The following is a 27278-nucleotide window of genomic DNA, read 5'->3' on the forward strand; positions in this document are numbered from 1 at the left end:
AGGTGCAGGGCAGTGAGAGGATTCACCAGAGACAGAGTAGGGGACAGAGCAGGCAGATTGATGAAATACACTGCTGAGGGGAGCAGCGGGCAGAGGTCTGCCATGCCATGTGGATCACCTCTGGGACAGGGATCGAACTCATGCTAAAGTGGCTTTAGCTTCTTAGTGCTGGGCTATATCTCACTGCGCCACCAGGGAGGGCCCCCTCTTTATATTCTCTTACGTGAGAAATAGTCAGGGAAAAATATGATGAATAAACCTGTAACTGAAATATTATGTAAACAATTTAACAGATTAAAGAAAAAAAAATTACTGCTACACACTTTCTTTTGTCCTTGCAGTAACCTTAGTCACATTAACGCAACAAAAAGGTATTCATAGAATAAAGATCAATCTCAAAGCTCCAAATTTAAGAGCTCTTCTTAAATCACTACATTCTCTTTTTGGAGTGACACCTGAAATTGAACAATGAGAAAGCAATGAACTCAAAAAATTAAATTCCTAACATGAGGAATCCATAAAAGGAAGACTTTTCACTATCTATAAATTACAAGGTTTAGTAAGGGATTAGGCGCAATTTTAAATTTTTTAATGTCAAGTAACTGTGTTTTATAGTACTGTAAGCATGAGTGTAAGTCAAAAAAACATCTAAACTTCAAGTCAAATAAACCTTTCCAGCTAAAGAGATTATGAAGCACAATAAAAAGTTAACTCTTTCAAACATCTCATCTCTTTTTCCCAGCCAAGGAGGTAGGAAAGACTTTTTAAAGGTGAAGATTCCCTTTAAATTTATGTATTTGTATAACAAACTCAAGAACAGATAAAACAATACATATAAAACAATGATTTTTCATCTACAGACAGAAGACAACTGCTTTAGTAATGATCCTCACAAATTTTCAGATTTCAGGACACTGAGTCTCAGGAACAATCAAAACTCCTGTTACTTTTTGGACACCCTAAGCTACCAATCCCCTAATCCTGGCCACTTTTTCCACTCTGACCTCAGCTCAAGTCTTAACAAAATATGGCTAGTGGCAAACAATATATGGAAATATTACACCAAATTAATATAATTCAAATACAAACATTCAAGTAACTGGTTCTCAAAGAAAGGTCTCTGAACCAAAAGGTAGAAACTATTTTTTGGCAAAAAGCCATTCTATTCACGTTGTATGACAAGATCCTGATTTGGGAGAAATCCTGAAAAGTCAGGATATTCTATAGCTGGTTTCTGCTGGATTTTTTTTGTTTTGTTTATGGCCAATTCCAAGCACAGAGGTTTGTTTTTGGCCATTCCCAAGAAGCATTGCAATTGTCCAAATATATATTCAATAGAAAATCAATAATTACTTGATTAGGTTGATTGTTTTAATAACAATAGCATCATCCATAGAATGGCTCAGTATGTTGTAAAATAATTAACATTTCTCTGCTTGAGGGCACTGGCACAAATCTAGGTCTCACAATAACAAGAAACATGTCATGGTCCAAGAACCTGGGAACCGAAGGCTGTAATCATTTCCTGCTCGGTCCCCAATAAAAGATCTATAGTTTAAGGTACATAGTTTCATTTTAAGTAATAAAATTATAAATAATAATTTTCCTACTTTATCCTCTAACTTTCACACCAACCCTTTTTAACATAGGTTTTTTAGATAAGATTAATAAGATAACTCAGCATTAGTGTTTTTCTGACTTCTGGTTCCTTAACAGTAGATCCCGTACCTTTAAGATGTATGTTCATTGAGCTATTAACAAATGATTGCTTAAGTTGATTGATCACCATAGAAACATTTTGTATATTGTTAACTGATCACCACAGGAATATTTTGTTTGATAACTCATCACTATAGAAATATTTTTTTAATGACTGGACATTAGAGGAACATCTTGTGTCTCAATTGTACTTTTTAATTAATGAATGATGAATATCACAGTCTCAATAAGAGATCAAAAAGTTCTGAGCTGTCTTTAAGAAAAATGTGTGATTGTTAAGCTTGCAGCTCTATGCACACACTGATGTAATCCCACATAAAGACCTGCCAGGACAATCGGCAGAAGATGCTTTCACCCTGATCAAGCATTTGCGTCTCCTCGTTCCCCCAGCCTCTTTGCCTTTTTCCTATCTTTCTTTTTTCCTTGCCGACACCGTCCTTTCCTGTGGGGACCCTTAGCTGGAGCTGGGCTTCAGTAATTTTCATAAAATTTGCTTTTTTCACAATGTGAATATTTGCAACTTGATGCAAAATCAATGGCAGGAAAAACTGCTTGTGGGTTAAGCCTAAGGCCAGGCAAGCAGTATCAATTTTATCATGGCCACTGACTGCATTTTACCCACTAGCAAATTTTTTAAAAAGTGAGTCAGCCCCTGATGAAGAAACAGTAAAAATTAATCAACATTAACAAAAGATCCTTGGAGCTGTCAATAATTTTTAAGAGTGTATTTGAAATCAAAAAGTTTGACACTGGCTAATTTGAACCATCATTCTATGCTTACTTTCCTTAATTCTTAAAGCTGCTTCGAAGAAGAAATACAAAGAAGGAAACCTAATACTGCCAGTAAATTATTTCAAAACGACCCACATAAAAACTCAATAAAAAGGGCCCTTCCTGGTGGCGCAGCAGGTTAAAGCACAGCACTAAGAACAGCCACTTCCTCATGAGTTCGATACCTGCCTGCCCGGGAGGTGATCCACATGGCGAGGCAGACCTCTCCTGACCCGCCCGCTGCTCCCCTCAGCAGCATACTTCGTCAATTAGCCTCTTCTGCTCCCCACTCTGGTGAATCCTCTCACCACCCACCTCTAGCACCTCTAGCCTGTACCACAGTTCTGTATACACAAATAAATAAATCTTAAAAAAAAAAAATTACGTTGCCAAAAGTTCAATTTCTAGTTTCATAGAATATTGTTTTAACAGCCTAAAACAAATGTATTAAGAGCTATTATATGCTAATTCCTATAACCTCTAGGGATATCTCTCTCCCCTACTTTGCTCTCATCTAATTTTATCCATAATCATAGACTATACGTTTTACCATTTTGCAGTCAAGAAGTCAAACCTTAAATAAAACATTAATGTATAAATATTAACAGTCAATTTATAAATATAATGTTTTATATTTAGAATACAAATATAAATCTAGAACACATATCTGTTTCTAGTGCCTAACAGTTCTACACCTTTCTTTCGATGATAGTCCCAATTTTCTTTCACAAACTCTGTCCTTCAACCAATGGTATTAGTGTGTGCATAAATACTATGAGCTCTACCCTGGCCACTGCACGGATACCTGACCCAATTCAGGCCACACCCTCCCCCCTGCCACCAACAGGAATATTATTTTAAGCAGAATGGCAGATGGAAAGAAAGTGATGGAACTCTCACAGAAATAGCCACATGCTAAAGAGATTATTCCATGACTCTGTTTCTAAATTTTCCAGAGCTATTCATGTTCTTATCTCTGCTTTCCCTTTTTAGTATGACCTACCCAGCATTCTTCTAATAAAGGTCCTGCTTTTTCTTTCTTTTAACCAAGGTCAGTTTCCATGATTTGCAATAAAGGAATCCTGACAACTACCAAATCTACAATGAATCGACCTAAAAATATGTTTAAGGTAAGGAAAATTCTGTACGAAACTAGACAGGTTATCAAAAACAAAAACTACTAATTGAGAGGGGGTTCCCTAGTGGCACAGGAGTTAAAACTGCAGTTCTAGCAAGCTAGTACCAGCCACTGCAGCATGAGTTCGAACTCCAGCCAGAGAGCTGACCCACATGGCACAGCATGTGGGGCTCCTGCCTCTCTCTCATTGCCCTCAGCAGTGTATTTCAGTTGATCTGCCTGTTCCCCACTCTGTCGCTGGTGAATTCTCTCACCACTGCACCCCTGGCCTATACACCCAGTTCTTGCATGCATAAATAAATTTTTAAATATCTCAAAAAAAGAAAAACTACTAGTGGCAAGCATTTAAAACAAGTAATTTTATATATTTGCTTATCAAGTATCATTCCCATGGTTCACTATCAGGAAGATTTATTTGGCTAGTAGGGAAGTAGCTAACTACATTAGAAACCTAAAAATGTGACTAAAATAGGAAGTTGAATCTGGAAATAAGTTAATTTGTCTAATAGAGAAAGTAGGACTAGGACTTACATAACAAAATAAATAAATAAAACAATATTTAACCGTGATGATAGTTAAAAAATACTTAAAAAATTTACCCAACCTGCACTATCCAAAAGAAAAGTTTGCAATATTAAAAATGTTCTACAATGTGGGCCCTCCCTGGTGCACAAGGGGTTAAAGCAGAGTACTAGGAAGCTAGCCACAGCCACCTCACCTCAGCATGAGTTCGAACCTGTCCAGGGAGGTAACTCACATGGCACAGCAGTCCTCTCCTGTCTCATATGCTGCTCCTCTCTGCAATGTATTTCAGTAGATCTATCTGCCTGTTCCTGCTCCCCACTCTCTGGTGAATCCTCTCACTGCACCTCTGGCCTATACCCCAGTTCTGTATGCATAAATAAATTAATCTTTAAAAAAAAAATGTTCTACAATATAACCAGTAACTATATATGGCTACTGGATCATTTGAAGTCCAGCTACTTTTATTTCATTTTAATGGGTTTAAGTTTAAACTTAAAAAGGCTATGTAACTAGAGATCACCTAACTGGAGAGTATAACTAAATAACAAAAAAAGAACACCCATGTAAATCTACCGTTTTCAGGTAAATCTTGCTAATGGCAATGTGAACTGTACCGAATCTTCCATGTATTCTGAAATACTTATCAACAACCAGAGTAAAGCTCACTCTTTGAACTTTACTAAATTTTGGATGAATGTGGATAAATAAAACTTGGGATTAATTTTAGTAAATTCATCCAAATAACTTAAAAAAGGAAACGAAGTCCTAAAAATAATATCTTTTAGTAGTATTATAGTACTGACAAGTTAGCCAGGAGAACTCAATGTCCAGAAAAAATGACAGTAAATACATAATTAAAATATAGTTAAGCATCTCATATCAATATCATAACAAGTTTATGAGTATCTCACACATAATAAAAATATAAATTGGATATTATAAAAGTAAGTAAGAGTATACAAATACAGGAAAGTAAAAACAAAATGTCAGGGCAAGAGAGTGATTAAACATGTTACTCTTATCATAATAATCATCATGTTGGAAAAAAACGATACAGAAATCTAGAGCTCAACAGAGATGTATAACAGATGTACAGTGCACATTTTAAATTTTTCTAAATGACACTGGAATTCCTCCATTTGATCCAATTATTTTTAAATGATATTTTGCTTTCTTGGCTCCCTAGTCGAGCAAGGGGTTAAGTCTCAGCACTATCAAGCTATCCACAGCCACTGTAACATGAGCCCCAGTCAGAGAGCTGACCTACATGGGGCAGCAGACCTCTCCAGTCTTGCCCAGCTACTCCCCTCAGCACAGTGTACTTTGTCTATCTGCCTGTTCTACTCCCGACTCTGTCTCTGGTGAACCATCTTACCTCCCCCACCCCCATACCTCTGGCCTACATTCCATTCTTGTACGCATAAATAAATAAAAATAAAGAGATATTTTGTTTTCTTATTTAAATATTTCTTCTATTAAAAAAACACTATTCTATTGAACACAAATGTAATGAAAAGTATCTAGTGAACTAATTATTAAAACCATTGAGTTTTACAGAGAACTAGCATAGCATTTTTCAAGGATAGAGCTAATCTATGAGGAGTTCTTGAATTTTCTAAAGTTTTCTAAGGAGTGTGCACAAGGCTCCCAGCTATGAACTACAATAGTGCCTCCAGTCTACCACATTCCCAGTGTGCTATATAAATATCACTTTACATTGAAAGGACTGGAAAGCACTGTTATAAGCCATAGTTCTCTCCTAGCAGACTAGTGCAACTGAACTATAGCCTAGAAGCTATAAATACAAGCTAACTCAACCATTTTATGTTTCTCTAGCATTTCTACTTCCAAAGGCTCTGAAATCTTACGCAACCCAACTAACACTCAAGCAATTAAAAAAAAAATTTTTAAGGGCCTCCCTGGTGGCACAGTCTTAATGCTATCAAGCTATCGCCAGCCATGGCAACATGAGTTCGAACCCCTTCTAGGATGCTAATCCAAATGGCACAGCAGACCTCTCCTATCTCACCCACTGCTCCCCTCAGCAGTGTAATTTAGTAGATCCACCTTTCTGCTCCCTATTCTATCTCTGGTGAGTCTTGTCACCCCCTGCATCTCTGGCCTACAACCCAGTCCTTATATGCATAAATAAATAAATCTTTAAAAAAATTTTAAGAATATGGCCTTCCCTAGTGGCACAGCAGGTTAAAGCACAGCACTAAAAAATTTTAATATATGTAAGAAGTTATATTTTTAAAGAAAGGTATAAACACAGCCCTGAAAATTCCTTAGCAAGACAGCTTTTTTAAAATTTTTGTGTCTCCCTGGTGGAACAAGAGGTTAAAGCTCAGCACTATGAAGCTATACTGAATTTGATTCCCCAGCCAGGGAGCTGACCCACATGGCATGGCAGACCTCTCCTATTTGCCCGCCACTCCCCTCAGCAGTGTATTTTGGTCAATCTGCCTGCTCTGCTCCCCACTCTGTCCGTGGTGAATCCTCTCACCTCCTGAACTCCCAGTTTTTGTGTGCATAAAAAATAAATCTTTAAAAAAAAATTTGATTTCTCTTTTTTTCATGCACCTTTCATTACATAGGTACAATTTATATAGATTTAGTGTTTGAGTGAATCTACATCTGAATGAAATGCTCAAAAGCTGCAACTGTTTCAACTGAAACACTACCTTGTTGATGCTGTAACACTATTTGGTTCCAGGATGTTTTCAGTCATCCTTAATTGTACCACCTCTGGCATGTCATTTGATTTTTCTGCATTCTCTTCTGGAAGTTCTTCTATATGTTCCAACTTTTCATCTTCCTCTTCTTCCTCAGAAAGTTCATTAACCTATACAAATAAAAGGAAATTGAGAATTAAAAAATAATAAAATTGTTAACTGCATTACCTAAGATAAAATACCTAAACAGATTTTAAATGCAAACAATTCATCTTTTATCTGCTCATATTGTGCTAAATCCTCTACGGTGTAGGTAAATGCCAACTATTCCACTCAAAACTGCAAAGCAGACAACTGTAACATTTTGAAGCAAAAAATAATGACTACATTAATATCATTAGAAATATAAGTAAGACTGAACACTATTAAAAAACATACATGTTGTGATTAACATTAAGAAAGTTTAATTTCCTAACCAGTTTTGTAAATCTAATGGTTACAAACACTTATAACAGAGTTCTCCAATTCTAGGAACATTAAACAAGTGTTCTGAATATAGTGTGAAAAAAGAAATGCATGAAAATTTGGTTAAGATGTTAACAATAACTATGTTTTAGAAAATGTCAACTTACTTCTAAATGATTCCGATTTAATTTTTCATGAGATGGGACCTTACAACAAAATTTATATTCTTTGTTTAGATTATTAAGCATAACTCAATGTTATAATTCTTTATGGCAGGGACTCTGTCTTACATTATACAATTGGCTACATAAGCAGATAATCACTCTAGTAAGAAGACACTGAAATATTAGAGAGGGAACACCAACAAAATATTTTCAAATGACAACTGTTTTTACAAATGACAATTTTTTTAAGCTATATCAAAAAGAAATTAGTCATGAATGGTCTAACATCTTTAATAAATCAATACTAGTAGTAAAATTGAGCAGTAAAAATGTAACTGTTCACTCCAGCCAAATGTATTACAAAATACATAAAATAAATTTATCACTAAAATAATATTTATCCTGATGGGTAAACAAACTGTTAGAAGATAAAACTCGAATCAAAAGAAAGGTTACACTTTGACATACTACCACACCTCTATGAACAAATACAGATGTCCTCCTATCAAATTAGCTGAAGTACTTAAAAGCCAGGCTTTGGAGGTAGTGAGATTTATGTTCGCCTTGATTACCTGTGTCAATTAATTTCATTTCTGCAAGCCAATATATAAAATGGTTATAATATATACCATCAACTCACAGAGCTTGATGAAAGGATTAAATCGTATATGTAAGCTCTTTACCAAAACATACTAACAAACAGTTATAACTAGAATTATTTTCTTTATAGCATAGATCATGATTTCCATATGCTGCATCACTTTTTACAAAAAAATGAAATCAGCCACATAAAAAACAGGAGTTTTTAATCACTGATAGTACTCCAGTAAAAAATCATTATTAACACAATAGTTAATGACCTCAGTTTGGAAGCATTTTGATGTTATATAAATAAAGCACATGGAGCAGTTTTCTGCTGAATCTATTGAAAATGTCATTCCTCATGTATATCTTACCACATATAATAGTGATGAAAAAGGCTGAAAATCATCAACATGTGTGGTTGTTGAGTGGCAGGATATGTATACAAAAGTGAAAATAAAATTAAATGACAGCTTAGTTTTTAAACTGTATTAAATGTATCTAAGTATTTAATAAGTTAGAAAAAGTTAAGAGAATATATTTAAATCAGTATCTAACTAGAAAATCAAGCAAGAAAAAAACCAGAAAGAAAAATTTTTTACAAAGTATGAAATGGCAATTATTAGAGCTGACTAATAAAGGCTCAGGTGCAAGAGTATAATTTTTTTTAATGTTAAAGATGGTTATTTCAACAAAGAATAGCTGCATTCAGTCCACAAATTTTTGGTACAGAGACTGTTCTTTTAACATGTTTATCACACTTGCTAAAATCAGTTTGTGTATACCGTCAGTCAATGGTTCTAGGAATGATGAAAGCCTTATACTCAATTATACTGCATAGATCATATTCACTTCAAAAAACATTATGAAAATTAATTGACATTCGCCAGTATTTTCACCAATAATCCACTAGAATATGGCATGAACAACAGTCTGGATTTTTCTTCTCACCCTTCCCAAGGCCTCCCAACATAACTTCCTGTAGTAAAAACAGGCTAAATTAGTTTGAAGAAGTATAAACTTAGCTTAGATAAAAATACTCTCTCACCCACCACTATTTCTAAAAGAAACTATTTCTTGATCCACTCCTTGTCAACATGACCTTCTTATCAACTCATTAAAGTGTTCATAAGTCATTCTATCCCTGTCCTGTATATACAGCTGCATCAACTCCACTTATGGAAAACTCTCAACCATACTTACATCTCTTCTTTCTTTGACTGTTGTAACTCCCTTCTCTAGAGGCTCGTGAAATGCCTGCTCTCCAGACTCCAGCTTTTGGAAAACGCTGCTACCTGCCTTCTCAAATGTATAAAGAAAAATAATTACTACCTACATCTTCAAACCACCCTAGTGGATTCTCATTCACTTAAGGATCCCATACAAAGAATATGACCACTGACTTGGGTCATTTCTCAGACACTACCTATTCATCATCTCTAGTCATATTTCGCATACAATTAATAAAAAAAAATCTCTCCTTGAAAAGATTTTAAAGCCAAATATGTGCATTAATGATATGAAATTCCAAAAAGAAGAGAATGTTAGATAAACTTGCTGCTTTCAAGTATTAAAATCAGGAGGAAAAACTAAAGCACTGCCAGTATGGGTCAGATATGCCCACATCTTTAAATGTATGGATAAGAAATTAGCAGCATTTGAGTTAGGTCCACCTAAAAATACAACCAAATTTCATTTCCACTCAAGTACCTTTTTAACACAGTCTCACAAGTCGTATAAGTTATCAAAACTTTTTAAACACACTTTCAGATATCTGTTCTTTTGCTACTTGCAACCCACTTAATAACTCAGAAAAGTAACAAAACAAATTTTAAAAAATCAATTCTAATAATTAGCAATATGGGCCAAGAAAATTAAATAAACATTCCTGTCAAGATTCACTGTCCATTTTGTAAGCATATTGTTTTCAATATGCTAATATCCTCTTCACCATCTATATTCTTCCAAATCTGCAGAATTCAGTATTACCTCGTTACTTAGCAACTATTCTATTTACATAAAATATACATAAAAATCAATTTTCTAATGCTGCTTAAAAATACAAGGCAATACATATGAAATATGGGTATCTTACAGCTGCAGAATAGAAATACCAGAGAACTACACCATAATATAAGACAACCAAGGAATACCTGCCAACTTTAGAAGAGTTAAGATAAAAACATTAGGTCAAATTGACATCAGTTTGTTACAGGTCAAATCATCTTAGCAATGAAGAAAATAAACAACAAAAAATACGTATATATCACTTTGAACTACCATTAATTTTACTTAAAATGAATTTCTGAACTAAAACATAATTTAAAGAAAGGTGACACACACAATCCCCCAAAGACGTAATATCTTATAAGCTTAAAAAAAAGCAGAAGTTTAAGCGTATCGATTTACTTGTCCTCTTCATTTTTTTTAGGCAAGAATAATTCTAAAAAGATTTATCAATTCTTTCTCTTAACCAAATTTTTAACTCAGGAACTATATCTGAGAATTAGAATTTTTTTTTTTTTAAAGATTTATTTATCTGTGCATACAGAACTGGGGTATAGGCCAGAGGCTCAGGGGCGATGAGAGGCATCACCAGAGACAGAGTGGGGAACAGAACAGGCAGATGGACGAAGTACACTGCTGAGGGGAGCAACGGGCGGGTCAGGAGAGGTCTGCCACGCCATGTGGTCACCTCTGGGGCAGGTGGGAATCGAACTCATGCGGAATCATGCGGAAGCGGTTTTAACCCGCTGCGCCACCAGGGAGGGCCAAGAGAATTAGAAACTTTTTAAATGAATAAGATCCATGATCACTAAGCCAAGGCTACAAATTCTACCCATTTGATTTATTCCACAATTTTACACACACACACACACACACACACACACACACACACAAATTGCATCCTCAGTTCTGGCATCTATTTATCATTTAAACCTAGATACATTTGAGTGAAAAGGGAGCTACTAATAATTATATCAGAAAAGATATAAAACAAGACTGCTCTTAAAAGATGGGATGTACTATCACATTTTCAAGCAGCGATTGGTACTATAAATCAAATGATAAGAAGAGGTGGAAACAAAAGAATATGTTTTCTATATTCTGGTAAAAAAAAATCAAGATAAACTGTTAAGTAGCTAAAAAAAAAAAAGATGCAGACTAGAATGCATGATATACTACTTTGCTGCTTAAAAAAAAAGAGAGAGAGAAATTTACTTATATACTTATATTTGCATGAAGAAAGTCTGAAAAACACCAACTGGGCGGTAGATATGAGTAACAGCAAGGAATTTCACTGTACTTTTTTTTTTTTTTTTTTTCAGATAAATTACTCTTCAGCCCTCTACTATACCCAAACTATAAGTAACTTCAATATTTTAACCTAAAAAAAGTGTGTCTGACAAATCACTTAAATAAAAAAATAAAAATAAATAAAAATAAAAACATAGAACTAAATCACAAATTCTAACCCTGAAGGTGTCTGGATTAATATGGCTTTACAATAAATTAAAAATACTCAACATCACTTCACAAAGGAGAAAGTAACTAGAATTCCTATATTGTCAACAATCAGGGCACAGCAGCAACACCAAATATGAGAAGCAGATTTATAGTATTAAGAGACACAAATGGTAAAATTATCTGCAACCTGTACTATTACTCTCCTGATGATTACCATCAATAACAGTGATTACACTGCTGTGTTGACTTACCACTTTAATTAAAAAAAAAAAACCTTTGTATTTTTAGGTTTATGTAAACTTTGTATTGAATCTTTTCCGCTATCTTCTATTTCTCATTCTTTCCTATATTCCTCCTTGCTAGCAGTTTCTTTGCAAAAACAACCTCCCCCCAAAAAAACATTATTCTTACAAAATAAACAATGTGTAAGTTAGTAAAAGGAAAACAAACAAAAAAATCCCACAATATTTCTACCAGATCCTTTGCCTTCAATGTCTTTTCCATATTTCCCAAATTGAGGATAAGAAGTTGTTTGGAAAAAATAACACAATAACACACTCATGTGTTGCATGAATGTGTGACCTGTGATTACATACCTCACCAAATGAACTGCCTCCAGTTCACTACTTTAAAACTCCAAATGTTTGTACAAAGACCTTAAGAGCAAATTCTTTAAAAAGAAATATTTCCTCCAAACACAGTATTAAAAGTATTCTCACCTGTTCAGTAATTGAACTCAAATCATTAGATGAAAAATCTTCCTCTTCATTCTCAAAAAACTCATAGTAATTTTCCAGAAGTCCAGCCATTATTCTGCTCACTATTTCTTGTTCCTTCAGATCTTCCACATCTGTGTAAATGCTATGAATAAAGGTTCAGATTTAATTCAAAGTACTTAAATCAATCTCAGGTACATTAGAAGACATCCAATGAGTCATTTCATAAATGTGAGCAATTTATGTCATCATTCTATGCCTCAGTTTTCCCATCTGTAAAGCCAGCCTAATTTGTACCCTGTTCAGAGAAATGCTGAAAGGATTAATCTGATTTAATATTAAAAATAATGGTTCATTAAATAACCTATGATCCTTGGAACATAGTATAATGATTCTATTTCATAAATTTAAATTTTTTTAATTAAACTAAAATTTATGAAAAAACTTACTGAAAGACATCTGGACCAAAGACAGCAGCCAAAGAGTTTGCAGACCAAATTTCTTCATGATGTGATGCTACATTGGCTAAAAATCTACACAGAAACTTTAACAAGCTGTAATTAACAGGTGGAAGCTGTTGCAAGAGGAACCTCAACTTTCTTCCAAATTCATCTTCGTTATTATCATCTGTAAAACATAATGACAGGTTTTTTTTTTAATGAAGTAAAAAAGAAAGCTCTGATATTTTGCCAGGTTCACATTACTCCACCCACATCACCTTTTTACTGTAACAACTCAGAACCTCTTTACTTCCTCTACTAGAGGCTAAATGCCTTAGGGATTTGCATTTCACTTATTAAGTGGAAGAGTTAAATTGGAGAGAAAGAACTCAACCCCTCAATTGCTGGAGGATATTTTCCTCATCTATTACTCATTGGCCAAATCTCTATTTTTTTTTTTATTCTCTTCATACTGTCTCTTGCATGACTGTACCTGTGTATCCAAATTACCGTAAGAAGTCAAAATGCACTCTCTGGTCAATCAACACCAACTTTTAGTCAGTCAAGAAATGAAGCAATTTAAGAATAAGTACTATCAATAATCTTTTCCACTTGAATAAACAGGAAAACAACAGGGTGAAAGTGACTTTCTTTTTCCCCCTAGCATCCTGAAAAGAACAATTAAAATCGGTACAACTAAATAAAAAGAAATTCCACTTTTCATTTGTTTTTCTCCTTTAAACTACTGTTGGTTTCTGTTTACTGAATAAATTTACAATGAGCACAAACTAGGTCCTAGGTTCACTGAGTCAATGAGCTTTCATAAACAGAAATTAGGTCTGTATCAAACCATACTGATTGGTGAGGTCCCCCATTAATGAGGCTATTTCTCAGAGGCATTGCTTTTATTGTGAAAGTCAGTCATACACTATTTCTTTCATTTATGTTTTCATTCATGTTCTTGAAATTGATTCATAAAAAATTCGTGGGAGGAAGGTTTTATGGTAATGAGATCAGCCATCTCTGCAAAATAGCACAAGTCTAAGAAGTCTATCAGGAAAGATTACAGTCAAAGATTTTTCTTAAAATTTAAAATGCAGAAATTCTTCTATATTTGAAATATTACTGTAACTGGGTGGTCCCTAGGAGAAGGGAAGTTCCAGGTTCCCTGCCCCACCCAGAAGGAGGGTGGAACTGAGCAGAGAAAAAGGAGAGAGAAGAAGAGAGAAGGAAGGCAGATGGAGAAGGAGACCTAAGGAAGCCACATGGAGCAGCAAACATGTGATGAAGAAACCGGGCTTGTTTCCTGACCCTGGACTGGTTAAGGCAGATGTGGGTGAGATACCTGTAGGGAGGTATATATTTATATTTATATTGATATTGATTTTGATTTTGCTCTTTTCCTCTCAGATTTGTCTGGCCATTTCTGACCCTTTTCCATGGGTCCCGGCCAGAAGGTGCTTGAGTCTTGTGGCAGGCTTTCAGGCCTTGCTTTGGGCCAATCCCTTTTGGGTTGACTTTTGCCCACGAGGGGATGGGTAACTTCAGGTGTTTGATTTAGAAGTTATATTCTTTGTGTTCCATATTGTATATTCACTGTATTAAAGTTACTTTTCATTAAAGCTTTATATATTTTGTCTTGTTGCGGCAGATGGCAGAACCCACTTAAGAGCAGGCAGGTTTTGGGGCTTCAGGGGTGCCTCTCTCTGAATTGAGGTGCCCTATAACATTACCACTGACCACCTCAAATGCACCAGGCTTTCATTTTATAATTGGATTAACTAGCCCCTGGATTAATGTTTTTTGAATTTTTAACACCTAAGCATTTTACAGAAAAGCACTATTTAGGAAAATTGTATCACTCAACGAAATACATAAGCAATTCATATTATCAGTGATGACTACAGTACAATCATAATTCTAACCTAATATCCTCTTTAGCTTTGTAGTACTTACCATCCCATATATTTATTTTATCATCTATTTCTCCTCTAGCCCCTCTTATGTTATGTATACCCTTTAGACTTTTAGCTCTTTAGTGGCAGATTTATCCAGTTTTGTTCATTGTTGCACCCCCAGAATCTAGAACAACAGTTGTTCAAAACCTAGCAAGTGAGCTGAATGAAAACACAATAACGAAAATGCTTGACTATTAATATTTAACCTGACAGGAGTTAAATGACAGTGGGCAACACTTTTTTTTTTTACTTGAAATGCTTTCCATGTCACTCTACTTTTATTTGTACGCATTTCTACTAAACAAAAATATTTACACCAGAGCCTCCCTGGTTATACTGTAACAGGGTGGCCCCCAAGAAAAGGGGAAGTTTCCAGGTTCCCTGCCCCACCCAGAAGGAGGGTGGAGCTGAGCAGGGAAAAGAGGAATCAAGAGAGGCGACTACTGAGGGAGGAAGGAAGCAGGTTGGAGAGCCAGCAGGAGACCTGAGGAAGCCACATGAAGCAGGGAGCATGTGATGAAAAAAGCGTGCTTGTTTCTTGGCCCTTTGCTGGTTGAAACAGATGTGGGTGAGAGGCTTGTGGGGAGGTTGACTACAGCAGCTTTTACCTTAATTTTGATTTTGCTCTTTTCCTCCCAGACTTATCTGGCCATGTCTGACCCTTTTCTATGGGTCCCGGCCAGAAGGTGCTTTAGGCTTGTGGTGGGTTTTCAGGCCTTGCTTTGCACCAATCCCTTTTGGGTGGACTTTTATCCTCAAGGGGATGGGTAAATTCAGGTGTTTGATTTAGAAATTATATTCTTTGCCTTCTGTATTGCATACTCATTGTATTAAAGTTCCTTCCTATTAAAGCTTTTATGTCTTGTATTGTTGTGGCGGATGCAGAACCTATTAGAGCAGGCAGGTTTGGGGGTTTAGGGATGCCCCTTTTTCCCTGCCCTGTAACAGCACAAGGGTTAAAGCTCAGCACTATCAAGGTATGTCCAGACATTGAGGATGCACTTAATCCCTGGCCATGCAACTAACTTTGCTGGCCAGGTTGTCTTGCCTGCTGCTCCCCTCCACAGTGAATTTCAATAGATCACCTCTTCTGCTCCCCACTGTGTCTCTAGTGAACCCTCTCACCACCATCCCATGCCTCCAGCCTACACCCCAGTTCTGTACATAAAATAAATCCTTAAAAAATATATTTATATCTACAGGCTACTTCTAAATTCTTCAAATAAAGAAGAGAATAATTTCCAAACACCAAACACATACCTGCTTAAATTTTTGTTCCTTTCTTTAAGCCTACATCCTAATTAAATTCTATCTGGGGAAAATATATGTATATTATAAAGACATTTTAACCCTGACAAAGAATTCTTTTAAGCACAATAACATTTTTTGAAATGTTATTAAATTCACAAAAACAGCATTCTCTACCAAAACACAAAGCATAAGTATGCTACACAAACAACAATCCTAGTAACAAAATCATTTCTGAGATAGTACCAATGAATAGCCAATAATAAGTTTATTACCATTACGTCTTTTTCCAATTATCCATCTATAAATTTTCATTCAAGACTGAAAGTGTATCTGATTCTTGCAACTTTAGAAACTTGCCTGGAATTCAGCTAGTACAAGAAACATGGGAACTTATCACTGTAAGTAAAGAATGGCTCCAGAGTCATAAAAGGGGCTCTAAAACTGTAGAATCAGTTTCCTTATATATTTTAGTGAACGCAAAATGGTTACTAGGTGGTTCAAAATACAAACATTTGGAAAGGGAGAGAAAAAAACCTGTAAGAAAAAAAAAATCAGAAACTTAAAACAAACTTATTGCTGGATGGCAGAAAAAAATAGTCACACTGAAAAAAAGGTGAGGTGTTGACAACACTTTATTTTGAAACCTATTTTTCATTTATGTAGTACAAAAAAAATGGAATCAAGCTAACTATTCCTGAAGAAAGATAAGAGTCTTACAAGGGGATTGCAACTGATGGAAAAATGCACAAAAATATGTAAAAATAAACTAATATAATAAAAAAAAGAGTCCTAGTTGTCTATCTAGCTACACAGAAGAAAACTTAAGTCATAAAATATCACTTTACTGACTTTTATACAAAAACTAGGAAAACCCTGTAATTGAGGTTCACAGATAACATTTAAGGAAAAAATAAGATAAACAAATGCTCTCAAAAGAAATCTTCCTCTTCCAAGTACACTACTACTTAAGGATATGCACAATACGTTATAAAATGTCCACCTATGGCAGTAACAGACATTTAAAATAGTTATGATTTCTTAATGTCGCTGAATTTCTCTAGACATCCCAATTTAAAAAGGTTTTCAGATTTCATGCTACACAGAAAAAAAATTAAATATATCTATTTATGAACTTTCCTACACAGTAAAATGTCACTCCACTACAAATGAGTATCACTTAACTTTTAAGAATAATTTTATCACTTCTTTGTTAAATCTTCAGTATCTTTATTATTCCTAATTCCATTCTAGTTAAGCCCCACCTTTAGTCATCACAAGAAAACAAATCCAACAAGGTCAAATTAAAATTTTTTCAATTTGACTTGGAATCTAATGCCAATTTGGTTTTTTATTTCATGCAGGTATCCAAACAAGTTTCAGGTATATTCTAAACTAAGTCAAAGCTGTCTTCCGGTTTCTGTTAAGAAGTTCCATCACACTGGAAAAACGTTCAAGAATAACATTGCCACTAAGAACATCAGTGGTTGTTGATGAACTTAGTGCCACACCTAACACTTTGGTATTTTGTCCTTCTTTCCCTACCCTCCTACTCCTCACTCTTGACTCCTCCAATTCTTCCTTCTCCTCACCTTCTATCTTAGGTTTATTAAGACCAATCAAAAAATAGAATAATATTTACTTTAACACTATCAGACAAGGTGGCACTTCCTTGATTACACCATACAACTGCATAGAATTTATGTTTCCAATGGGAACCTAAGAAATTAATTTCAGAACTACTATAATTACTATTTACATGTCAAAATTTCTAAAAGGTAAGGACTTTAAAATTAATGTTAAATGACTGATAAGAATCAAACTGTTACCTTGAGAAAGCTGCATTAAGTGAATATGCAAACTGCCAGGGATAACAGGTTCAGGAAGTTCCTGAAGGAAAAACCTAAGAAGACTAATAGCTGAGGGAACATCTGCTTCCTTAACCAAATCCACCTCTTCTCCGCTGTCGTATCTCTGCCGAAGCCACTCCACTGTCTCAGCATTTCCATTGACTTGAAAAAGTCCTTGTCGCTCCAGACCTCCTATAATAGTTCAAGGCAAAAATTAAATTAGCTGTAACTCTGACTATTTGGTCATCATATATATTCATTCTCCAACCAACTTAAAATTTTTATACTTTCAGAAAGCCATTCTTTCCTCCCCTGACTGAGCTAGATACCTTCATATTCACATCTAGAAATGTACTATCTCTGTCCTGAGGTATATCCTATCTTATCTTCCCCCTCCACATTATCCACTGAAAATATTCTTATCACTTCCCTCAATGAAAATATGCTGTACAAGGCCCTCCCTGATGGCGCAGCAGGTTAAAGCACAGCACTAAGAAGCTAACGCCACTTCCACATGAGTTCGATTCCCGCCTGTCCCGGAGGAGATCCACATGGCGAGGCAGACCTCTCCTGACCTGCCTGCTGCTCCCCTTAGCAGTGTGCCTCGTCAATCTGCCTGTTCTGCTCCCCTCTCTGTCTCTGGTGAATCCTCTCACCCTCCACATCTCTGGCCTGTACCCCAGTTCCATATAAATAAATAAATCTTTAAAAAAAAAAAAGGAAAATATGCTGTACATATATAACTTTAAGTTAAAAACACACTAAAATGTTAAGTTTCTATTGTTTCTCCTTACATATTTGGACTTTCCAACTTAAAAAAAAAAGTCCAGATCAAAAAGTAACATACAGTATTTATTAAAAGGGTAGATCTCAAAGGAAGGAAATGTATACCATGTTCCTCAATATAGTCCACAACGTGGCGGACTATGAACGGAACCTCATTGTCTGGATGTCCTCCCTGCTGCAGCTCATCAAGTGGAATTCCAAATATTTTGTTAGCAAGAACGGAGTTGCAGTTACTCAAGGAAGGGGAGGAGCTCTTCCTCATATCTTTTTTGCAGCCAGAAATCAAAGCTGTCTTTTCTGCCAAATGAAAGAAAAAGAGAAAAACATTATGATGGTTAACAGGTGGCAATATGACTAAGTAGATTTAAGAAAAATGCTTTACACCTAAATGTGTTCTCAGCAACAAACTGTTTCAGCTATTAATCCTGGAACATGTCCTACAAACAAAGTTCAATACAGTCATCTAAGCAGTTTCTCTTCTGTACACTCAGTTCTGAATACTACATTAGTATTTGCATATTTGTTAAACAAATAGCAAAAGTGGTCATTAAACATATCAGAGGGCAATAATGTCCCAAACAAAAATTAAGAGGTAAATCTGGCTCCAAGAGGACCTTTATTGACCAAATTTATCAATGACACAGGTAGAAAGCCAAAACTAATCTATCTCCAAACTCTGCCTTATGATGCTCTTTTAACCCCTCAATTCCTAAGTACCCAAATAGGAGAAAGCCAATGTGATGGAAAAATAAAAATTATTTTTATAAATAAATGATGGGTTAATAAGAACAAGATTAACCAGTTCTTATTTTTATCTGAGTAAACATAATATGCTTTTATGAATAAAGGAAATGTTCCAGTTCCACATACCAACTTTCAATGAGAATATTATTTTAATACTCAATCTTTTATCAACCCTCTTTTTTCATAACTATTCAAAAGAAAAATTTCCAAAACCAGACTAGTCAGAACAAATAGTTATTCCTTTAATTTGGAGGAACAGCGGCCAATAAAGAAGCAGTAAGAAAAAACAATGTTTTAAATATTTAAAGAATCAGATTAATAAGTAACCTCAAGAATATTCATTTTCTAAAATAAACATTACATGGGAAACGGCTTTTTAAGAGAAAAATTTTTTTCAGAAGTTGATAATGAACCAAAACAGTGGGCTTTTTTTAAATCATCCCAGAAAAGTAAGTCCTTTTGTACTACAAGGTAACAGCACAAAAAGATAAATCTACTGAAGAGTATGGAGTATAAAATAGAGTGCATTTGTAATCCACTGGATTGTGGATGTTTTACAGTGTGAATGGGAAGTAATCCACCCAAGTTAACAGAAATAAAAGAAATCACCTTAGGGGCAACAAAGTGCCATAAATTTACATAGTTTTTAGACAAGCCACATACTCGATAAGATCTTCAATTCATCAGGTACCAGTTAATAACTACAAAATCTAAAGTTAATCAAGTAGCAGCAAAAGGAGATGAGCCCAAAATCTCCATGAATTCTACAGTAAAGGACAGTAAACACTTTGAAAAATTACCTTTGAGTACTTAAACACCTAAGTTTAAAAAATGGCTTCTGCACCAGCTACCCTCACTGAGCAAGCATTCTTTTGTCATTTATGGCTGTTTGAGATTATGGCAGAAGATCAGCCTGTAGTTCCTCATTGAAGAAACGCAGAATTCGATCAGTACTTCAGCAGTTAATCTGGAAGGAAAAAAAATCAGTTCATTTAGCTTCCTGTATCTTTAACTATGAGAAACTGGATTGAGCAGTAAATTTAGGAGGATACCTATACTGAAAAGCATTCTTGTATCTAAACAATCTGTAACCTAATCAAAGCCATAAAATTTCAAATCATAATGGCTAATCTGGATAAGAACCAGGTTATAAATAGGTATAAGGGTAAATAAATTTAAATGAAGAGGGAGGAAAAAAAGGAATTTCATAAGACACTCTTTGATAATACACATCTTCCAGTATTAGACCACTCAAATAATCAATTTTCCTCTAAGGACTTTTCATTTACACACACACTACACACACACACACACACACACACTATTCCATCTTAATATACTATACAACTTGTGTATCTCTAAGCCCGTTTCTTTATATAAAGTAAGAATAGCTATACAGCTATGAAGTTTAACTTCAACTATACAAGCATGTAGTAAACAGAAAATAAATTTGCTTTCTCCTCTTCACCTAATATTAAAAGATCAGCAAATGGGCTGGGGAAAGAGAGAGGAAAACCTGTTTGGCAATGTGCATGGTATTTGGCCTATCATTTGCAAATTCTTGTTTCATCACCCTGTGAATTCTAGTGATTATGAAGAAATCTTTTAATAAGCTCAGTAAACTACACTGGAGCATTTCACTCATAGGGTTCAGGTAAGAGAAGAGTATTATCGCTCAGTGTGGTTTTCAAAAGAGTCTTATTAATAATATATACCTCCAGGAGGAACATTAAAAATTGAGGGGAAGGAAAACCACATTCCCATAACAAATCTTTAGTGGATGATTACTTCCAAAACATCCTGAAATGCCTGCTGAAACATGTAGTCTATTCAGCTGAAAAACAACTTCAAAGTTGAGTCTTTGAGAGAATAACTTTAAGGATAAGATAGTTAATGAACTTATATTAAAAGTCAGGTTGGTACCCTCACCACATAAAGGAAAAGGGAATTTGCTTGATGTACAAAAAACCTATTAGAACAATGTAGAGGCAAGTTCTATAGATGGTGTTTATGTGTCTTGTTAATAAAATTGAGAACCAGTTATCTCATGTCATGTTCTCTACTAGTCCCAAATTCTAACTAGGCAATCTGTAAGGCATCTTTCCTGAGGCAATGCTGAGTAGGAATCCACAAACTCTAGTACGAATGTTTCACTAGTATCAGAAAAACAAAGGCATAAATCTTTTTGGTGATGAGTCTCTACTGAAAAAAAGGCTTTTTTGATACTGATGATGATGAAGAAGAAAATACCAGCAAGCCCATAGTAAGTGCACACTAAAGTTATCATGTGCAAAGCAGTTCTACATCCTTTACATGTATTGACAAGGTAGTATTATTATAATCCTTAAAGAGATACTATACTGCATAGTTACCAACTTACCTAATTACAAACAGCAGAATTTGAACCCAGAGAGTGTGACTCCCTAAGTCCTGCTCTTAATCACTATGTTGTGCTACTGCTCAATATAAATTTTTAAAGTAGACAGAATTCATCATTTTATCACTCAAACTGACTATAATCTTTACATTTTTTGAGGTCACTTATTTCTAAATTGCCAGAAGATATTTAGTAAGACAGGCCTGTACTTCAAGCCCCACTAGTTAAGAATTATTCACTTGAGACTCTATCTAGAACACTGCTGAGAGCAATGAGACTGGAGAATGGCCCAAAATACCACTTCTATAAACTACAAAGTAGTTTTCAACATATTCAGTTCTGTTTCCTGTCCCTTTTCAGGCTTAAATCATTTCTGGAATGGGTTAACTAGTGTCCAAAAAAACTTCCATTGTCTACCCATAAAAAAGGGGTTGGCCCTCCCTGGTGGCGCAGCGGGTTAATCACAGCACTAAGAAGCTTAAGCCACTTCCGCACGAGTTCAATCCCCGCCTGCCCTGGAGGAGATCCACATGGCGGGGAGACCTCTCCTGACCCGCCTGCTGCTCCCCTCAGCAGTGTATTTCATCGATCTGCCTGTTCTGCTCCCCACTCTGCCCCTGGTGAATCCTCTCACCCTCCATATCTCTGGCCTGTACTCCAGTTCTGTATGAATAAATAAAAAATCTTTAAAAAAAAAAAAGGGGGGGGGGTGGTTTATGTATCTCAATATTAAATCATGGTAGATTTGGGGGAGTTCTAAATCCGATGTCTGATATTCTCATAAGCAGAAGACAGAGCATACAGACACACACTTGCGGGAGGAAGAAGACCATGTGAAGATGGGAGACAGAAGTTGGGAATTATCCTGTCACAGGACAAAAAAAATCAGGAGCCATGAGAATTTAGAAGAAACAAGAAAGGAGTCTCCCCTGAAACCTTTGGAGATAGTGTGGCCAAGCCATCAAGTTTTAAAACTTCTGGCTTCCTGATATGTAAGAGACAATTTCTATTGTTTTAAGTTCACTCTATTTGTAACTGTCAGGGAAGCCCTAAAAAACTAATGCAACATCGAAAATATAATAACCAACGCCTCCCTGGTGGCACAGGGGTTAAAGACAGTGCTATCAAGCTATCACTAGCCACTGTGACATGAGTTCAATCTCTGGCCAGGGAGCTGACTCACATGGCACAGCCTCTCCTGTCTTGCCCACTGCTCCCCTCAGCAGTGTATTCAGTAGACCCGCCTATTCTGCTCTTCACTGTCTCTGCTGAATCCTCTCACCTCCACACCTCTAGCTACACCCCAGTTTTTATATATATATATTTTAAAAAATAAAATAACCAATTCTCAAAAAAAAAAAGAAAGAAAGAAAATAGCAGCCAATTACCAGAGAAAAATGTCCTAAAGAGATCGGCTGAAAAGTTTTAACAGATAGGATGAATAAAACACAAAGGAAGGAGTTAATAAGGCTATATGCGAATATAATGTATAGTATCAAAATAACCAAGAATTTCCAAACGCATTTCAAAATAGCATGCTTAGCATAAAGGTATACACAGCAAATAAGAAGTAATTTTAAATTTTACATAATCTACCATGAGACCACTAAATAAAAATAATGCAATTAAATACCAATTACCAATAAATCTGGATGTTTAGATTCAGGAATGTATACCTTCAAACACCAACTATCAATCTCAGGTTCAAGGTACTTTTGCATTCCATTGAGTTCCACTTATTTACATATATACACATATATACACATAGAGAGAGAAAGAGGAACAGAACACACCTTTCTTAACAGCCAGAACCTTTACATTTTAAATATCTAGCAAAATTGGTAGTAAGGGACTTTTTAAAAAGGGTAGAACATCAACATCAATACAATAGATAATAGCAGATATCATTAAGTGAGCTCTTATAATCTGGAAGGAGCTATTATAAGGACTTTAAATGTATTAATTCATTTAATCCTTACTACAGTCCTGTGAAAGTAGGTAATTTTATTTTATCCACTTCACTAATAAGAAAACTAAAAATTATTGAAAATAATTTGGAGTGACAGAAATGTTCTATCACGACTGTGGTAGTGGGGGTTACATTATCAAACATAATAAACTGGCTATTTTAAACTAGGAATGCTACTGTACACATAAATTATACCTCAATAAACCTTAAAAATACAGTGTAAACTGGACTATGGTGATGGCACATGGGTGGTTTGGTGATGGGAATACCACAGGGATTACAACTGAGATGGAAAAATGCACAAAATGATGTAAAAATAAACTTATTTTTTAAAAATATTGTGTAAGAACTCACAAAAATAAAGGCAGTGTCACTTTGATAGACTGAGTCTTTAATGTCAAGTTACTTTATTATAGAACTACATTTTTTTTAAAAGATTTATTTGTGCATACAGAACTGGGATACAGGCCAGAGGTATAAGGGCAGTGAGAGGATTCACCAGAGACAGAAGGGGAGCAGAACAGGCCGACTGGCAAAGTACACTGCTGAGGGGAGCAGCAGGAGGGTCTGGAAAGATCTGCCACACCATGTGGATCACCTCCAGGGCAAGTGGGGATCGAACTCATGTGGAAGTGGCTTTAGCTTCTTAGTGCTGTGCTTTAACCCACTGAGCCACCAGGGAAGGTCTTATTTTATTTTTTAAGTAAAGATTTCTTTATTTATGCTTACAGAACTGGGGTACATGCCAGAGGTGTGGGGGGTGGGGGGTAAGAGGATTCACCAGAGACAGACTGGGGAACAGAACAGGCAGATTCACTGAAATATACTGCTGAGAGGAGTAGCAGGTGGGCCAGGAGAGGTCTGCCACGGCATGTGGGTCACTTCCTTGGCCAGGGAGGGAACTCATGCTACAGTGGCTTCGTAGAGCCTCATGATGCTGTGCTTAAACCCAATGCACCAATAGGGAGAGCCCCAGAACTACATTTTAAAACTATACTTTTCAACTCACCAATGGAAAATAAAATATTTCATTTCACATTTCCAAAATCTATCCTGTTCAGTTCTACTGTATGCGATGTAGTATTATCCAAAAATTACAAAATTTTCTAAATAGCACAACTAAGGAAAGCAAGAAAATTAAAGCTATACTGAAGATGTTATAGTTGTTTATTCATTGAACTGGGTAGACCACAGGTGCAGGGGGTGAGAAGATTCACCAGAGACTGAATGGGGAGCAGAATAGGTGGATCTACTGGGGGGAAAAAAAAAAAAAAAAAAGTTCAGAAGAGCAACTGGTGAAACAGGAGAAGTCTACTGCACCATGGTTATCTCCCTATCCAGGAATCAAACTCACACAACAGTGGCTGTGACAGCTTGATAGTGCTGAGATTTAATCCTTACGCCACTGGGGAGGTAAAAGATATAAATTTTAAACACCAAAGTCTTATCTAAGCAAACAATTTAACAAAAACAGTCTATAAGTAATAAGATTAGATATGCAATATACAAATAAAGTTTCATCATTTTACAAATAAGGCAGCCTGTGGTAAGGGCACCATCTGCCAAGATAAACTGTCTTTTTTTTTTTGTTTTAAGATTTATTTATTTGTGCATACAGAAACTAGGGTACAGGCCAGAGGTACAGTGGCAGTGAGAGGCTTCACAAAAACAGAGTGGGGAGCAGAACAGACAGATCGTCGAAGTACACTGCTGAGGGGAGCAGTAGGCAGGTCAGGAGAGGTCTGCCGCGCCATGTGGGTCACCTTCAGGGCAGGCAGGGATAAAACTCATTCCGAAGGGACTTTAGCTTCTTCATGTTGTGCTTTAACCCACTGCACCACCAGGGAGGGCCCTAAACTGTCTTTTTCATGTGAAAAAAAAGTTCTATCTTCAAAATTAATAGGAACAAGAAAAGTCAACTTTTCCCAAAATGCCACTGACAAAATAGTATATGATTCACATAAAAAGTTTAAAAGCACTAACTTTAACAATCACTACCAAAAAAAAAATCCAAAAAGGGAAAAGTCAAAGGGAGAATTGGGTCTCACTATAGACCGTAAACTAGAAAAAACATTTAAGTTTGTAAATGTCTCTAAGTCAACCAATCAAAGCTTAAGGGACATAGATTTTTCTCTGCTCTGTACATTTAGATTTTTATTAACAAGCTCTAAACAATTCACCAAAGTAAAAGCATCTCTTCCAAGCCAACTGAATAAGAATCTATACAAGTTGCTAATATGCTAAATCAGAGGTTCCTTCCTGACCTAAGTCATTTACTTGGACTAAGATTCTTAACAGTTCCAAGAGAACAGACAGGCTGAAAAAAGAAGCCACTGCACACAAGAACTGAACTGCCAAATGTTCACAAATGATGCTACTTTGATTGGAAAAAGTCATACTGACTCTGCTGCTAATTTATCAAAGTATAACTAAAACAGAATTCAAGACAAAAATGCTTTTAAATTAAACAGCACTCTAAATGCAAAACTTTAAGAATCTCTTTGCCTCAAAATAGAAGACAGCCAAAAAAAGAGTATAAGGTATTTCTCACAATAATAATCTCTATGCCTGAGGCTTTGTTTATCTGTGTGCACTTTGGCACACTACCTCTGGGAACAATCCTCCTCCATGGTGACTCCACAAAACTAAGATGACAAAGGAATCAGGCATTTTGTAGGACATAGCACAGTATTTTCTACAAACTACAACCACTAAATGTGAAACACTTCACCTAAGAGGAAGATTCAATATTCCTCTCATCAAAGTATTCATGTAAAAATTTGTTGCCCGGGCCCTCCCTGGTGTGCAACGGCTTAAGCACAGCACTATGGAGCTAGTGCAGCCAGTGCAGCACGAGTTTGATCTGCGTCCAGGGAGGTGACCCACATGGCAGAGAGGACCTCTTCGGTCTCGCTGCTGCTCCCCTCAGCAGTGTACTTCATCGATCTGCCTGTTCTGTGCCCCACTCTGTCTCTAGTGAACCCTCTCAACCCCTGTACCCCAGTTCTGTATGCATGTATAGATATAGATAAGAAAATACCTTTATAAAAAAATAAATGACTGCCATTTCTATTTCAAACAAAGCAACTCTCATTTCTAGAACATTTATAAGCACTTTATTAGTTACTTCTCATACCTAGAATACTGTCAATTAAGAACTATTTCCATTTTACATATTTAAAAAAAAAAAAAGCAGGGGCCTCCTTGGTGGCTCAAGTGGTTAAGTCTCAGTGATATCAAACTATCACCAGCCAAAGTTCAATCCCCCACCAGGGAGGTGACCCACATGGCACAGCAGACCTCCTGTCTCACCCACTGCTCCCCTCAGCAGTGTATTTCAGTAGATCTGCTTACTTTTCTTCCCACTCTGTCTTTGGTGAATCCTCTTATACACACCCCACCTCTGGCTTACACCCCAGTTCTTATATGCATAAAATAATTTTTAAACAAATTAAAAAACAAATTACTATAGTCTCAAGCTACTTGTCTAAAGTTTGTGGATCTAACTGCAAATCTTTCTAAGGAAAGCAATTCTAGTCTTAAGAAGCCCAAACAGGGCCCTCCCTGGTGGCGCAGCGGGTTAAAGCACTGCACTGAGAAGCTAAAGCCACTTCCGCATGAGTTCGATCCCCGCCTGCCCGGGAGGCAACCACATGGTGTGGCAGACCTCTCCTGACCCGCCC

General features: G+C 36.0%; 1 protein-coding gene across 9 annotated transcripts in view; it reads right to left on the minus strand.

Moving 5' to 3' along the window:
* Positions 1 to 27278, minus strand: part of FAM13B (family with sequence similarity 13, member B) — a 76824-nt gene that overhangs the window by 44046 nt on the left and 5500 nt on the right. For 6 of the 9 annotated variants that reach the window (XM_012727877.1, XM_012727876.1, XM_012727875.1 and 3 more), the window contains exons 2-8: positions 20050 to 20216; positions 18611 to 18802; positions 17699 to 17911; positions 12673 to 12850; positions 12227 to 12368; positions 9243 to 9338; positions 6838 to 6998 (exon numbers count right to left, since the gene is read on the minus strand). In XM_012727877.1, coding sequence (XP_012583331.1) covers positions 6838 to 6998; positions 9243 to 9338; positions 12227 to 12368; positions 12673 to 12850; positions 17699 to 17911; positions 18611 to 18767 — 947 coding nt within the window. In that variant the 5' untranslated portion in view covers positions 18768 to 18802; positions 20050 to 20216. The remainder of the gene's footprint in view (positions 1 to 6837; positions 6999 to 9242; positions 9339 to 12226; positions 12369 to 12672; positions 12851 to 17698; positions 17912 to 18610; positions 18803 to 20049; positions 20217 to 27278) is intronic. The other 3 variants (XM_004686758.2, XM_012727878.1, XM_012727873.1) reach the window with 1 other exon arrangement.

Source organism: Condylura cristata, unplaced genomic scaffold (genome assembly GCF_000260355.1).
Source record: "Condylura cristata isolate star-nosed mole 26May11 unplaced genomic scaffold, ConCri1.0 scaffold00021, whole genome shotgun sequence".
NCBI lineage: Eukaryota > Metazoa > Chordata > Mammalia > Eulipotyphla > Talpidae > Condylura > Condylura cristata.